This window comes from Cannabis sativa, chromosome 2 (assembly GCF_029168945.1).
Source record: "Cannabis sativa cultivar Pink pepper isolate KNU-18-1 chromosome 2, ASM2916894v1, whole genome shotgun sequence".
Taxonomy (NCBI): Eukaryota; Viridiplantae; Streptophyta; class Magnoliopsida; order Rosales; family Cannabaceae; genus Cannabis; species Cannabis sativa.
This window is the reverse complement of record NC_083602.1, coordinates 52,426,745-52,443,397: the sequence shown is the minus strand read 5'-3', so window position 1 is coordinate 52,443,397 and position 16,653 is coordinate 52,426,745. Positions and strand designations below refer to the sequence as shown.

General features: G+C 28.6%; 1 protein-coding gene and 1 long non-coding RNA gene across 2 annotated transcripts; both read right to left on the bottom strand.

Annotated features, from left to right (window-relative positions):
* Nucleotides 1–617: 617 nt before the first annotated feature.
* Nucleotides 618–1,248, bottom strand: LOC133033988 (replication protein A 70 kDa DNA-binding subunit B-like). The gene is made up of 3 exons (XM_061109025.1): nucleotides 1,050–1,248; nucleotides 801–931; nucleotides 618–723 (listed from the first exon to the last, which is right to left on the bottom strand). Exons 1-3 carry the CDS (start codon nucleotides 1,121–1,123, stop codon nucleotides 641–643), a joined length of 288 nt encoding a protein of 95 aa, XP_060965008.1. The 5' UTR covers nucleotides 1,124–1,248; the 3' UTR covers nucleotides 618–640.
* Nucleotides 1,249–13,218: 11,970 nt separating this feature from the next.
* Nucleotides 13,219–14,893, bottom strand: LOC133033987 (uncharacterized). The gene is made up of 3 exons (XR_009685976.1): nucleotides 14,673–14,893; nucleotides 13,890–13,951; nucleotides 13,219–13,397 (listed from the first exon to the last, which is right to left on the bottom strand). It is a non-coding gene; the product is annotated as an uncharacterized LOC133033987 (long non-coding RNA).
* Nucleotides 14,894–16,653: the final 1,760 nt, after the last annotated feature.

Genomic DNA, 16,653 nt, shown 5'->3' with positions numbered 1-16,653 from the left:
GCGAACATGACAGCAGATAGGCTCTTTGTATTGTCATCAAGTTCAACATATGCTATAACACTGTAAAATGCATAATAAGATTGTTAGTATATTTTTTTTATTTTAACTTAATTTCAATAACATCATATGTTTTTTGTAATATACCGTGGTGTAGGAAATCCTTTTTGGCCGCATGTTGGCTTGTCACATATGATTTTTTCATCGCGATTGTATAAATCTATTTTTTTATGACATGCGTCACATAACATGTAATAAAAATTATGGAGAGTATCAGTTATTTTTATTGTTGCCTCAATCCAAAAGTATTTTTTGTACATCCAAATCAAATGGTGTTAATAATAGTAAGATATTGAAACGAAAGTTTTATAAAGTAAATATTATAGTAGTTTTTACCTCATTCAGTTGCAGATTTTTCGTCAACTCTGAAATTTGGATGTTAGTCAATATTTTGTGTAATCCAACAAAAGATTTTGGAGAAGATTCATATGTCAAGCAGTTTACTATTGCGTTTTTAATTTCTGTTTCATTACTCTCCGCCCTTAAAATAGAGTTAGTATTATTATAAATATAGTATACAAAAATTTACTTTTTTTTGTAAAATGTGTAGCTACAATAGTATGTGTATTTGATTTTATGAGTATTACCATTCCTTCAGTGCTTCTGCCTCGGGGAGTTGAGGATTGATTTTGAAGGTACTCGTGTCGCGTGACGATAGAGACAGCCCTAAATCAAAATGTATGTGTTAATTAAATTTTTGAATTTTCGCTTTTAAATATCAGTAGTTTAATTAATGCAATAACCTCTCTTGGTTTGAACAATTAGTTTTGATCCCAATATTATGGGTCTGTCTTCGATTACTTCTGCTATTTGTAAGCATTCATCGTGGACTTTATGCCCCCACATCGTCAAACATACTGGTTTGAAGCTACAACTTTGTAAAGAAATAAAAAAATGTATTAGCATAAATTTTGTTAAATAGTATTTAATATATCGCAATAAAAATGAACACAATGGTGTATTTATAGTGGTAGATTGAATGTATAGTTTACCTTTCATCAATTAAATATATCTCTTGAATTGTATGTAGTTCATAGGGAGTGTTGACTTCTTTTGGTAGGTTCATTTTGAGAGCAATAGCCAAAATATCTAATAAATTAAAATATTAAATAGTTAGTCAATGATGAATATATATTTATAAAAATCAAATTGTAAATACCTATTGGTTTACTGAATTCACATCAGTGTAAAAGTAACTTTTACCAGCGCATTTCGCAAACTACGCTGGCAAAAAGGTCAAAATTTTACCAGCGTACATTTGCAGTGGCTAAAATCTAATTTTTACCAGCGTATTTATGCGCTGGGAAAATTCATTTTTTTCAGCGCTTTTCATTTTATGCTGGCAAAAGTTCTAATACCAATATTGATTTGTCAACTCCTTTTGCCAACACATCACAAGTAAATTCTATTTTACCAGCGCATTACCAATTTTTACCAGCATAAAAATGTGTTGGCAAAAGTGACATTTCTTGTAGTGAGTGTGAAAATAAATTGTCATATATATAAGATACTACTTTTCTTTATTGCCAATTAATTATAAGGTATAATCCCATATACTTTAGCAACTTTCATTTTAAATTCTAACATTGTTATAGATTATTTTATGAGTTTTATGATATTTTATGAGGTTATCTTTCCTTCTTCTCGATTCGTGAGACTAAGAAAAAACACTTAGTACGTATCCGATCCCGTTTTTGAAAACCTTAATATACATTTTGGGTTTTAGAAAAAAACAGTCAAGTGCCAATATACTAATTAGAGAGGGTAACACATATATTATTATCGATATTGAATTTAATATTTATGTATATCATTTAAATTAACTATAAAAATATATATAAAATCTGGTATATTTATTTATATAAATATCCTAGCTAGGATGCTATATATATAGTATTTGTTATGCTGTAAAGTCAATTTATAATTGGAATACCAATGCGTATTACACAGTGATAATAAGTTAAAGAAAAAAAATGAAATATTTTCTTGTTAAAAAGCCAAAAACTACATGAATGACCATGAAAAATTGATTAGAAAACAGCAATATTATTATTATTGATACTGTTAAAAGTAACGTAAGCAAATTTTCATATTTACAAGAGAATGGAGAATTTTCATATTTTCATATTTTCATATTGGCGGCGCTCATTGACAAATGCACCCGGTAGTTATACCATCCAAAGTGTGACAATAAATGTACATGATGCCAGAAAGTCTAAATCAGTGAAAGTTTTGAAATTGTATTACAATAATCGACCTGTGGCTGACTTGTCAGAGCTGAAGAACAACTGATCTTTATGGAAGCGTGCCAAGAGTTGCCATCTTGCTTTTAATCAAACTGAACTAAAAGTAGACTTTCCTATTCCTATAACAGCTTCTAACTTCATGATTGAACTGGATTCCTTCTACGAGAATCTTCAGGCTTTATCTCTTGAACCACTGCAGTGCCATCGTTGCAGTCGGCCAGTCACCGATAAGCATGGTATCTGCGGCAACTGCCATGAGAAGAATGCATATCAATGCAGGCAATGTCGCAACATCAATTACGAAAACCTCGACTCTTTCCTATGCAATGAATGTGGATACTGTAAGTATGGTAGGTTTGAGTTCAATTTCATGGCAAAACCAAGTTTTAGCTAATTTGATAATATGGAGAATGATGAAGATATGAAGAAAGGTTTGGCTGCAATAGAATCTGAATCAGAAAATGCTCATAGGAGATATCAACAATTTTTGGGCTTCAAGAAGCCCCTTTTCAAGATTGTGTCAAGCATTGGAGAGAGTGAAATTGACTCACAACAGAAGCACTCTATTCAGCAAATGATGGTTTCATTGCCTGGACCTTCATGTAAGATAAATCGCAAAATAGCTCTTCTTGGCGTCTTATATGGTGAAAAGTGCAAAGCTGCTTTTGATTCTGTTAGCAAAAGTGTACAGACATTACAAGGGTTGCGTAGGGTTTTGATGAATTATTTGCACCAGAAGAACTCTGATAATGGAGTGGCTTCTTCAAGATTTGTAGTTTCCAGGTCTCCAAATAATTGTTATGGCTGTGCTAGTACATTTGTGACACAATGTATTGTAGCAATATATCTAACAGAGATAGCTAGGATTTCGTCGATGGACGAAGAAGAGAAAAAAGAGATTTGAATTGAAAGGAGAAGAGCTATTTTTGAGATTAATCCCCGGTTGTTTTCTTTTTAAATGGGGTGTGATTTTCGAATGTTTAATATCAGTTGTTTTATTATTATTTTATTATATATAAATAATATTTTATTATTTTATTAAATAAAAATTAAAAGTCACCCATAAATTTCTCATAAACCAAGAATTTCAGTTATATAGGCACACTTTATATAGAATAGATATATCCTTCTCTGTTATCATATTGCTCGATTTAAGTTATACTGTGTGTTTTAGTGTTAAAAAAGAAAAATATGACACACATTAATTGTACATCTTAATAATAATATATATAAGATTTTCCTTTACAGTAGTACAGTTGGGATGTAGTTTTCAGCCACACCTTCTAAAAATATAATAATGATCAATTTCAAGTTGATGCTGTTCAAAATAGATAATTTAGCCTAATATTGTTGGAGATTTTTTCAGTACAAGAGAATATAGGGAGGAGGATTACAATCAAATACACAAAATATATGAATGTATTACAATAAGATTACAAAATACACTTTAGTGAAACTCTAGAAATTCTTTTAAGGATTTTTCAAGCCTCGTATACTTACCCTAGAATCTAAGAATGAGGATATATATTTTCACAAGATTCCACAACAAGTGAATTCAATAAGTGTATCACAAGTGAACAAATGGTATAAAATTTTCATTTCCATTTTTGAGCATAAATGATCACTATAAAGCTCTTGACTATTTTTCATCATAAATGAGGTGTTTATAAATTTAATTGGGTGATTTAGAAGTTTTGGAGCTGTTAGAAACATCCCAAAACGACACTATATGATGATATGCTGATAAAATAGTAATTGGTTACTGGTTACTAATTTTTTTTTTAACTTTTGTTATTTTTTTTTAAAAATGTTTTAAATCACTCTTATTTGATTTTGAACCATTTATTACTACAAAAGATCTTACTTTTAGTCACAACAAAATTTGTGACTAATTATTAATTATTCTTATGTTGTGACTAAAAAGTCCGTGGCTAAATGTATTAGTCACAAAACTTACAATTTGTTGTGACTAAATGCGGTTTTAGTCACAATACTTGTTGTAACTAAAAGTAAATTAGTGACAAGTTGTGTCTAAATACTCTGTATTAGTCATAAGTAATTTTTTATTGTGACTAAATCACATTTATTCATAAAAAAATTATTTTGTGATTAAAAAGTTGTAACTAAAAGTAACTATTTTTTGTAGTGTATATACTTAATAAATAATGAAAACAAGTCTCCAACAATTATATTTTCAATAGCTATCATTCATTTACATTCAATAAATTTAGTAACATTTTTTACTAATTTAAGAGTGAAAGAAAATGAGAGTTACAACTTTTTACGATCATCAATATATAGGATTTTAAATCATTATTCACACATTTGTAACTTTATATTTGACCAATATTATTTGTTACACTAAATTATTTATTACTTAAATATTTAATTTTAATATTATATTATATAAAATAATATAATAAATATCACACTTTAGAGGAGTGATAATTATAACGTCCAATTATAATCTCTAACTTCTGCATCCAAAAACACATGCCAAAATACCTTTTTCTTTAATTTTTTTTTTTCATAGTGGTGTTCATTATAGTTACAACACCACTTCTGTAAATTTTGAAAAATACTGAATAGTTTATAGTGTTAAAACATATTTGAAGTTTCCTCAAATAACCAAATAAAAAAATTAAAACTTAAAACTCAATTTTGAACAACTTAAAAAAAACCAGTTATGAAAACAATAAAATAATATGTGTGTCAAAAACTGATTATTTAAAATAAAATAGAAATTATTGTTTAAGTATCATACAATAATAATAAAACTGATTTTATACAAACTAAAAAATATACAATAATATCATAAAATTTGAGCAATCCTATTACAGAACAGTTAAAACCTATGAAATCTGTTTCGATCCTGTTAAACCAGTTTTGACGCTATGAAAAATTATAACAAAATATAAATGTTAAATAATAAAGTTAACTGAAACCAATTTCAGGCAACCAAATTTTTTTTTTAAAAAAAAAAAGAAAAAGAAAAACACACACAAAAATACAGAAAAAAATACTAATTACAAATATAATCAAAACAACACACAATGCATACCAATTATCTAATAATAAAATATATGTGTAAGTTTCGAGCCTATAAACAGAATAATAAAAAAGCAACTTAAAATAAAAAATATATGCAATAACATCATAAATGGAGTAACCCCATTATAGAACTCTCAAAACATGTAAAACCAGTTTCGAACCCTTAAACTCAATGAAACTAGTTTTGACCCTATGAAAAATTATAAAAAAACATAAATGATAAACAATAAAGTCAACTTAAACTAATTTCACCAGTCAACTAATTAAAGAAAAACACACACACACGCACACAAAAATAAAAATAAAAATATTGATCACAAATATAATTAAAATTCAAAAACAACACATAATGCAATATAGCACAAAAAAAAAAAAGAAAAACATCACACGATGGGCTAATAAATTTTTATGGAGTCTATCCATAGTCGACACATTTTATAACGGAAGGTGGGCTTCGAATGCAATATTCAATGAGCAAGAGCTCAGATGTTCTCCCTGTAACTCTTGAAATTTGAATTAGTTCCCACATAGCACCTCCACTAATCATGTCTTGCATTTACTTCTATAATTTAGAAAGCTAATATTTAAGAAACTAAGCTATAAGAAAATAAAAATAACTTAGTGTTAACGCCTAGCAACATTTATTTTATAATTTTTACCAGTAACCTATATGTTTCCAAAATTAAAAATGAGCTATATTATTAAATTTTTAAGAGTAATCTAAATATTGTTAAAGAAAAAAGTGAACTACATTTTATATTTATATATATAACTATATAAAAAGTGTTTAAAATTTTAAATTATGTAACATAGCTTATTGTTTAATTTAATCAATATTTATATATTTATTATTGATACACACAAAAGAGTATCCAAAAAATTGATATACAATAATTATTGACATCGTAAAATTTTAAAAGTAACCGAAGTGTTGCTAAAAAAATAATTTAAAATATCTTCAACACACAAAAAAATCCAAAAATAAAGTTTTATAATGTATATATATTTAACTTCTTTGTATATATATATTTATATATAAACTAGTATATTGTTACGTGCCATGCACGTATGCTATGTTTTATATTAAGTATTATATTACGAGTTCGGAAGAAATAAATGAATCAAAAATAAATAATATTTAATTTAGAGAGATTTGAATAATAAATTTAAATTAAACTTTTATGTCCAGTAAAAACATATTGGAAACAATAATAATAAGGTTATAATATATGTTGCATTTGTTCCAGTTCTTAAAATAATAGCAGCAAGAACATCTTTGACCTGGAAAAATAAATATTACAAAATTAAGAATAAGCAAAGCGTGTGTAAATTAGACAAAGAAGGAACCCTCAATTCTCAAAGTATCGATTATAAAGTAACAAAGAAGTATTAAAATTTCATATGCTCATTATAAAGCCACCTTCACTCAAAATAGCACAACAAAAGTAACAAAGAAGTATTAAAGGTGTAAATTTTACCAAAAGCAATGAGAATTAACAACTGATGATGATTGCATTCTGTTTCAGTAGGTGAAATTGAGAGAGAGAGAGGCTTTTGTTGTGTTTGCCTGTATGGGTGATGAATGGGTTAATCGTAAAGATTGTTTAATTTTTTTGGGTTTAATTATTGGGTTTATTTTTTGAAATTTGAATGAAGCAGTGTAAAAAAATTTCAAAAATTGTAGTTTGTTAGAGAGATATGTAAGTTAATCGTAAATATTATTTAATTTTTTGAATTTAATTATTGGGTTTATTTTTTGAAATTTGAATTTAGCCGTGTAAAAAAATTTCAAAAATAGTAGGATTTGTTAGAGAGATATGTGGGTAAGATATTTTTTTAATTTAAAAAAAGATTGTTTAATTTTTTGGTTTAATTATTGGGTTTATTTATTTGTTAACGTTTAACGTTAACAGTCTGTTAAGTTAATGTTAAGTTAATTGTGTAAGGCTAACTAAAAAAAGAATCGTTAAACCAAGAATCGTTAAACCAAGAATCGTTAAACCGAGAATTATCGTTAGATAAGTACTTTTAATATATAAAGATATATATATATATTTTAAAAAAATTATAAAAATATTTTATAAAATAAGTTTATTGAGAATATCATCTTACAGTTTTTTTAGTGATATCATAAAATATTTATTGAATTTTATTTAAATTTTAAATTTTGGTAATTATTTATGAAGAAATTATAAAATAAATTGAAATGTTAGTTTTGATTTTTTTTTTGTATTGATAAAAAAATATACAGTTATCATATTTTAAATTACAAAAACATATTTTAAGATAAAATTTATTGGACTAGAAATAAAAATATAAAATTATACTTTATACTATTTTTATATTATTTTCTTTTATTTTGACCTTCTTTTTTAAATTCTATCATTTTTATCTCGTTTTTTTAAACATTGTACTAATTTTGTTCTTGTCACTTCAAGATACTCTCCATGTGACTCTCTTATGTCAAGGTAATTTGGGTACAATATATATAAAAAGATGTATGTTTAAATAAAATTAGAGGTAAATTTGATTAATTGATTAATAAAAGTAATATTTTTTAACTTACTTCAACATAAAATACGAGTTTGGGTAATAAGTTTATAAAAATGTGACATATCAAATACCATAAAAAACTTTAAATGTAAAAAAATACCATAAAAGAGTAACAAATTTATAAATGCTATATTTTCGCAATTTTTTTTTTTATAAAATCTCACATTTCATGTAATTTTTCTTTTAATTAGGGATAACACAAAAAAAGTGCCTCCCCTCTTTCATTTTAGACCTTTTATTTTAAAAAATAATAAATAGACCCTTTGATAATTAAAATAGTAAATAATAGTCCTCTAACATGTTTTTGGTGAATTTTTTTCTTTCAAAAAGATCAACAATATTGTGTATTTTTAATAATTAACTTTTCAAATCACCTAAAATCTAATTTAAGCTCAATTAAAAAAAAAAAAAGAAAAGAAAAATTGTTTAAATAAAATATGACTAAAATTATGTAGAGAGGATTATTTTTTACCATTTTAATAAATATTGGGTTTTTTTTTATAATTTCTTAAAATAGATGGTCAAAATTAGAATTTAGCTAAAAATTAAGGGGACCTTTTGTTGTATTACTATTAATGATGATAGAAACTAGAAAGTGAAGAGAGGACTGGGTGGCCTACTTCGTTATTGTATTTCAATTTATTGTGGGACTGAAGAAGTAAATAAACTATGAAAAAGGGTCAGAAAGTAAAGAAAAAAGAACACAAATTATTGTGCCTAAGAGCTTCTCCAAGGAAGCGGCATTTTATATAAATGCCGTTCCTTTATGTTCCAAGGAGACACCATTCAACACAGCATTTTGAGGTTAATGCTACAGTGCACGGCATATATGCCGTGCACTGTAGACCACGGTATATGTTTTTTTTTTATTAAATAATATTTATATATATTTATATTATTTGATTTATTTATTAAATTAAAATTTTAATTTTGAGAAATTTTACAATACACCTTTTTAAATGTAATGTATTATTTCAGTATCTCACAAATTTTTTTAGTCTAACATTTTTATAGTTGTGCATATTATAATTATTTAAGACATTTTGTAAAATTTTGAAAAATTTAGAAAAATTTAACACGCCAAAAATAATGTATCTTTTTAAAAGTGGTGCACTGATATACTCCTATCTATTTTAGCATTCAAGACACTTTTTTAATCTATTATTATTTCATAGTCGTGTACATTATAGTTATTAAATATAGCTTGCAAAATTTCAAAAAATCAGAGAAATTTAACACGCCGAAAATAAAATTTAAACTGTGTGTTGTATGCATCACTTTTTCATTTAGAGGGGTACATTGTTGTGATTTTAGTTAATTAATATGATATTAATTTTTTTAATTTTATTAAAAAAATAATATAATAATAAGGAATATTTTTTTAGTGTAATTTTTGGTGTTGTGGTTGGAGTGGTAATACTTTTTGACACTAAATTTAGTGATAGTGTAACACCAAATTTAGTGTGCTCCTTGGAGATGCTCTAAACAAACACCTACCCATGTGTTTTTCATCATTCAAAGCAAAACATAACTGTTTTTTTCTTGGAGATTCTACTCTTAACCATCTCTAAATCCAATAAACAGTAACAATTTTCAATTTCATCGAAATATGATTACACTCATCATTTTATCTTGTCTTTGAAAACTATCCTAAATCCCTTCAAAATAAAATAATTATAATAATAAAATTCTAACAATTCTAAAGTCATCTATTGTAGCAATATTTCTTCTTTGGTCTGACTATATATCACTGTCACTAAAAATTCTTTGTACATTAGTTTTATTATTAATTTGTGATCTAAGTAGAAAAGAGGCAAAGCTAATTACCACATTGGTTGACATAATGACTTAAAAGTATACCATGTTAGAAAGTCCTGTTCAATTATCTCTCTATTTTTGTTCTCAAATTTATTTATTTTATTTCAAAATTTGATTAAATACATGTTACATGTATATATACAATATGATTATACTCATCTCTTTTGTTTTTCTCTTCTCTTAATATTTTTTCCTTTCATTTTTTGAAATTTTCTTCACTTCTCTCTAAGTTGTATTTTTCTCATCTCCTTTCACCTTGATAATATAAATCAATTTGGCATATAAATACTATAAACCATAAAAACTGTTTGAACAGAACAACAATATATTCAAACAGAAAGTAAAATCAAACATGAAATAAAGAACACAATATTATACATGATATTAACAATCATTTCGAATTGCTACTAGTTCACGGATTTACGTCAGAAAATAAAATTTATTAGATGAATCTTAAGTGATTACAAAATTAAATTGACTTATACAAATAAAGATTTCCTTTTTGAATTTACCATAATTATTGTAATCTATTCTTCTAATCAAATTTCTGAAGTGTTGAGACCATGAATTTCCTTCAAATTGTAGCACTCGCACACTTCCTCCTGAAGAGTAACTCACTTGTACTTCTTCTCTCGAAAAGTGACTCACAAATAAGTCTTCTCCCGAACATTGATGAACAATATCTAAAGTGTACAACTTGCACAATTTTAACAAGAAACAATACAAAATAACGTATCATAATAAAATACTAAGAACTAGTTAGACTCAAGTTCTTCACGCAATAAAGAAACTCTCCTAATTTTGAAAATAATTTGAAAAATGATGCACCAATAGAGATGATCTAAACCAACGACCTAAGGGTGTATTTATACACTTTAGAAATCCTCTAGGTCGTGGACAAAGAATCAAGAAACAATCAGGTCAATAAATAGAGAAACTTTCAAAACAAGAAAATCAAATTTTGTTTGAATAGATAGTCGGTCTGTCCAAACATATACATTGAAGCTTGATAATTTTTCAACAAAAACTTGACAATCTTTATTCATACAATCTGTACACGGTTTCTTGACTAAGAAATCACATGAGAATAGATTAAATATAATTATAACTTTCCTTAAAAATATAAAGATAATATCAAATAATTTAAATAATTAAAACTTATTTATTCACTAATAAAATCACAATCTAATTTGAAAGACCTTTCACAAGAGAATATATTTTTGAAAAAGCAAATGCAAATATACAACTAATTTCAAAAATACTATATATATTATTTTTATTTATTTTATCAAATATGTCAATAAATGATTTTACAAAAAAAAATTGGGTCACATCACATTATAAAATAGAGAGATTAGTAAAGACTAGACTAGCTAGATGATATACTATTAATATAGGAGAACATACAAAAATACTAGAAAATTGGGAAAATTTAAATTGGATAAATATTTCATTTTACAGGTTTTTGGTTTTGTCTTCTTTTGCTCTGTTTGTTTTCATTATATTTATCATCATCACCTAGTAATCTTTTGTAACCTCTTTCTATTTTTAATTCTTCTCCAAGACTCCAACCATATATCTATATTCATTAAATTTTTAGGAGTTATTAATTATTTAAGATATCTTATTAAATTTCAAAAAATTTAGAATAATTTAAATTTTAAAAATTAATATCCAAACTACTTATAATGTCCACTTTAAAAATATGTCCCCTATTCTTGTATCATCAGTAATGTATTTTATAATTTTCAACTAATTAAGATATAAAAATTAAATTATATAATTTTGTTATAATTACTTGTGAAATAAAAATTAAATAAATAAAAATATAAATGAAATAAAATAAAAAGAGTTAAGCACGTCCTGCTAACCTCATCTAGTACATAAAAAAACATTATACATTTTAATCATAATTTATTCTATGGACTTTTTAATTAATTTATAGTAATATTTTAGCCTATTAAGTGTAATGTTTTGTATACATACATTTATATTAATAATCATTTATGAAAGAAGAAATGGACACAAGAGACTAGAGTAAATGGTTTGTTGTTCTTTAGAATAAAAAATATAAGTAGTTTATATGTCTTGTCCTGGTGACATGTTGATTTATCGTGTTGTTTAGTTTTTTGTCTTTTTGGTATTTTGTTGATTTTTTCTGGCTCTGTTCATCGATGGCTTCTAGTAGTATGGGAATTCAAGATTTGTCAAAGCAAGGGGCTAATATTGCTTTGGAGGATGAGGATGAGGATGAAGATGTTTTAGCTTCTCGAATACTATTCAACTAGCATCGGCTATTGACGATCATTGGTGTTTGGTGGGGGCAATTTTTGACTCAACGAAGTATTAATTTTGATGCAATGAAACACCTGATGGCCTCATTGTGGCACCAGGTCGGGGAATGTTTGTCAAAGAATTGAATGATAATCAGTATTTATTTTAATTTTATCATGAAGTCAATATACAAAGAGTGATTGAGAAAAGCCCTTGGACGTTTAATGGTTTTTTACTGGTGTTTTAAAGACTAAAACCAAGAGACGATCCATTGGTTGTCCACCTGAATACAGTGGACACTTGGGTTCAACTAGATGATCTCCGTACAGGGTTCATGTCCGAAATCGTGGTGAAGAACATGGGCAATTATATTGGAAAATTTGTGGAGTCAGATCCCAAGAACTTTATGAGAATGTGGAGAACTTATCTACATGTGAGAGTTACAATTGATGTCAATAAGCCATTAAAAAGAAGGAGGCGTGTAAAAAAAGATGCCATGGAGGAGTTCTGGTGCAATTTTCAATATGAACATGTTCCTCTTTTTTTTTTATATGTGGAATATTGGGACACTCAGATGGATATTGTCCTACCTTGTTCACTACTCCCCCTGATAAAATTGTGAAGCCATATGGAATGTTTATGAGAGCACAACCATGCCATCGAAACCACAAGATTGGAGCCAAGTGGTTGCGCAACTGTTTAGAATTTACTGACGTCGGTGAGGAGTTAACTCTTCCAACTATTGAAGGTGGTTCAAATATGGTAACTTCTGGGATCACGTCAAACGTGGAGAAGATTGCGGGAATTATTGATGTGGTCGAGAAGATAGAAGCCAATAATGACCCAACATTCTCTGTCAATCAATCCCACAATTCTGGGGATACTCATACGCTGACTTAGGAGAATTTTATCTCCTCTACAAGTTAAAATCCCATCCCAGATGTCACGAGTAATATGCTTGTGGTAGTTGATACTAAAAGACGTAGGACCCAGGTGGGCCTGTTTGATGGGCCATCCAACATGGAAGAGGAAATGGTTACTAGTAATGATAATAATTGTAACGCCCTAATCTATAGGAGCGCCACGTGTGTGATTTTATAAAACTAATTTAACACTAATATATTAATTAATTATTAAAAATTGTGAGGATAATAAAAACTTGACTAAAATAAAACACGAAAAACGGACATTATAACGGCAGTAAAAAGGAGTTCCGGGAATCCCTGTTATAAAGATTTATCCAAAAGACGATATACAACAACAATTCAAAACACAATTCAAAATACAGCAGACACAGCCAGTCTAAAACAACTCAACACGCAGGCTGGTGGGGTCAATATGTACATTGCTGGAGAAGACCGCCATCTCATGGTTGTTCTAATTTTGCCTTGCCCTTACCTGCACCACAAAGCACCCGTGAGTCACACAGACTCAGCAAGAAAAGTAATAAAGAAGGATACATTAAATAGCTAATTATACATTTCATTATCACAAAATGGTTAAACTATAACATTTAATATTAGGTAATATAATCAGTCATATGCATAGAAACATATATGCTCATATATGCATTGCCTAATCAGGCAAGCCTGTGTCATAATGCAATATCATATATAATATCATTGCGACACCTAATCAGGTGAGCCCGTGCCACAACTTGACATTAATATATCGCATCGTCTAATCAGACGATCTCGTACCTACGCTCGGTACTGATCATATGCCACTGACGCCCGTACCTTTGCCTGGTACGTCCGCAGATACATTGCATCACCTAATCAGGTGAGACCATATATTGTATCCATAGTATCATTACATTATCATTGCCTAATCAGATAATCAATAATTTCAGAACCTGTCATGCCATGTGGTACATTATACTTTTCTTACCTCAAGTTCCGAATCAGGTATGTTGGCTGACCTGCTTGGAGAACGATCGATAATCTCAGGCCCTATGTCATAACAACGATAAACCAATAAATGTTTATCCCAAAACACTACTTAACACTCATGTAAGATAATCTAAGATTTTCTACCAAATCCCGCAGTATAAATACACTAAAATAAAATATATATTTTAGCTCGAAGACATACACCATACTTTTGAGCTCATCACAAGCTTCGAAACGGTATATAGAACGTCCAAAACTGACACCCAAGTGAAAAGTTATGGCAAAAATACGAAAATTACTTTTCTAAAAATAAATAAATATATAAATAATGGTTTTAAAAACTAGATATGATAACATTTCATATCTCTTATATCAATCTATTCTCTCTACACACACAACACACATACACACATATAAGAATACATGAATAATTAATAGATTTCAGAATATTGCACCAATTATATATTTTTTACATTCACAATCACAAAAGACATGATATCTAACTATATATACGTATATATAAATATTCAGATCACTTCCATTGATGTCTTTGATTTCAATGATTAAACTATCCTTTAATTTATTCACACCACACCCAAAATCTAATCCAACATCAAAAATTATAAACTTCAACTACATATACAATTCCAATAGCAAAATAAAAGAAGACTTACCCAAATATTCTATGCTAGCTCTAAATTCTCAATTTCCAAACATAAATTAATGGTAAAATTTTTAGAAAATAGTAAGAATGAATGATAATGATGATGATGAGACTTACAGTGGGTTTGGCTATGTACGAGAGAGAGAGAAAGAAAGGTTTAGGTTTTGTTATCCTTTTATGTTTATCATATATATATATAATCAGATTATTATTATTAAAATAATAATAATAATAATAATAATAATAATAATAAAACTTTATTATTAATAATTATTATTTCTTAGCTACTAAGAAACTTCTACTTCTAGGACATTACATTAAATCTCACATACTTCTAATTACCCCTAATACTTAAATTATCAACTTATCACAATATTCCCATTAATTTTATCAATTAAGCCTGTTATGACATTTCTGGCCCCCGATCGAGTCTCCAAGATCGCCAAACCTGAAAATATTTTTATTTCACATATAATTCATATTACATTCACATGTGCTATATAAATCTCCGTAATTTAAAAATTACGCTTATTTATCCATGTATAGCAAATTTAAAATTTTATGTTGAACTAGATTAGTAGGATCATAATCCCACTCATTACCTGGTTAACTCATAATATAAATATAAACCCTAATTATTAATTATTAAGCTTATTGGGATATTACAACCATCCCCTCCTTATAAGAATTTCGTCCTCGAAATTTACCTGAATAACTCGGGATACAGCTCCCGCATCTGGGACTCTAATTCCCAAGTCGCTTCCTCAACTTTACTATTTCTCCATAGGACTTTAACCAGAGGGATCGTTTTATTTCGAAGTACTTTCTCCTTTCTATCTAAGATCTGGATAGGTTGTTCATTATAAGATAAGTCTGTCTGGAGCTCAATATCATCGTAACTCAGAACATGTGTCGAATCTGACACATACTTTCTCAACATAGAGATATGGAAGACATTATGCACTCCGGATAGCGCAGGTGGTAAGGCTAATCGATAGGCCACCTGACCTATCCGCTCCAGTATCTCAAAAGGACCGATGTATCTAGGGCTCAATTTTCCTTTCTTTCCAAATCTACGTACCCCTTTTATAGGTGATATTCGAAGAAATACAGAGTCTCCCACTTGAAATTCGATATCCCTACGCTTTGGATCAGCGTAGCTTTTCTGTCTACTTTGCGAAGCAAGCATACGAGATCGAATCTTTTCAATGGCTTCACTGGTCCTTTGGACCAATTCAGGTCCAAGATAACGTCTCTCTCCAGCCTCATCCCAATGGATAGGTGATCGACATTTCCTACCATACAGCATCTCGTAAGGTGCCATACCAATGGTACTCTGATAACTGTTATTATATGAAAACTCAATCAAGGATAGGAACTTGCTCCAAGATCCTTCAAAATCTATTACACATGCTCGCAACATGTCTTCCAATATCTGAATGGTTCTTTCAGACTGACCATCTGTCTGAGGGTGAAAAGCTGTACTGAATCTCAACTTGGTTCCCATAGCTTTCTGTAAACTCTCCCAGAACTTGGAAGTAAATTTGGGATCACGATCTGAAACAATTGACTTTGGGGCACCATGGAGTCTCACTATTTCCTTAATGTACAATTCAGCATACTGTTCCACAGTATAAGTCACTCGCACAGGTAAAAAGTGCGCTGACTTGGTAAATCTATCCACTATCACCCATATGGAATCATATAACCCAGTAGTCCTAGGCAACCCCACTACAAAGTCCATAGTTATGTCTTCCCATTTCCATTCAGGTATTCTCAAGGGCTGAAGTAAACCTGCCGGCCTTTGATGTTCAGCCTTAACCTGCTGACAAGTTAAACACTTTGAAACGTATTCAACAATATCACTCTTCATTCCCGGCCACCAATATATTGCCTTGGTGTCATGATACATCTTTGTTGTCCCCGGGTGTAGGGAATACGGAGTAATATGGAACTCATCAAGAATTTCTCTTCTAATCTGATCATCTGTCGGAACACAAATTCTACCCTTATATCTTAGTTCTCCACTTGGAGTCATAATGAAATCTTTTATAGCACCAATCTCAACTTTCTTTCTGAGTTCACTCAATTCGGGATC

Bases quoted from the DNA above. Each gene is read 5' to 3' on its own strand.
- LOC133033988 (XM_061109025.1), bottom strand. From the start codon at position 1,123: ATGAACCTACCAAAAGAAGTCAACACTCCCTATGAACTACATACAATT. The intron at 932-1,049 runs GTAAACTATACA...TTCTTTACAAAG, and splicing joins ATATATTTAATTGATGAAAG to TTGTAGCTTCAAACCAGTAT. The intron at 724-800 runs GTTATTGCATTA...ATTTTGATTTAG, and splicing joins AATTGTTCAAACCAAGAGAG to GGCTGTCTCTATCGTCACGC.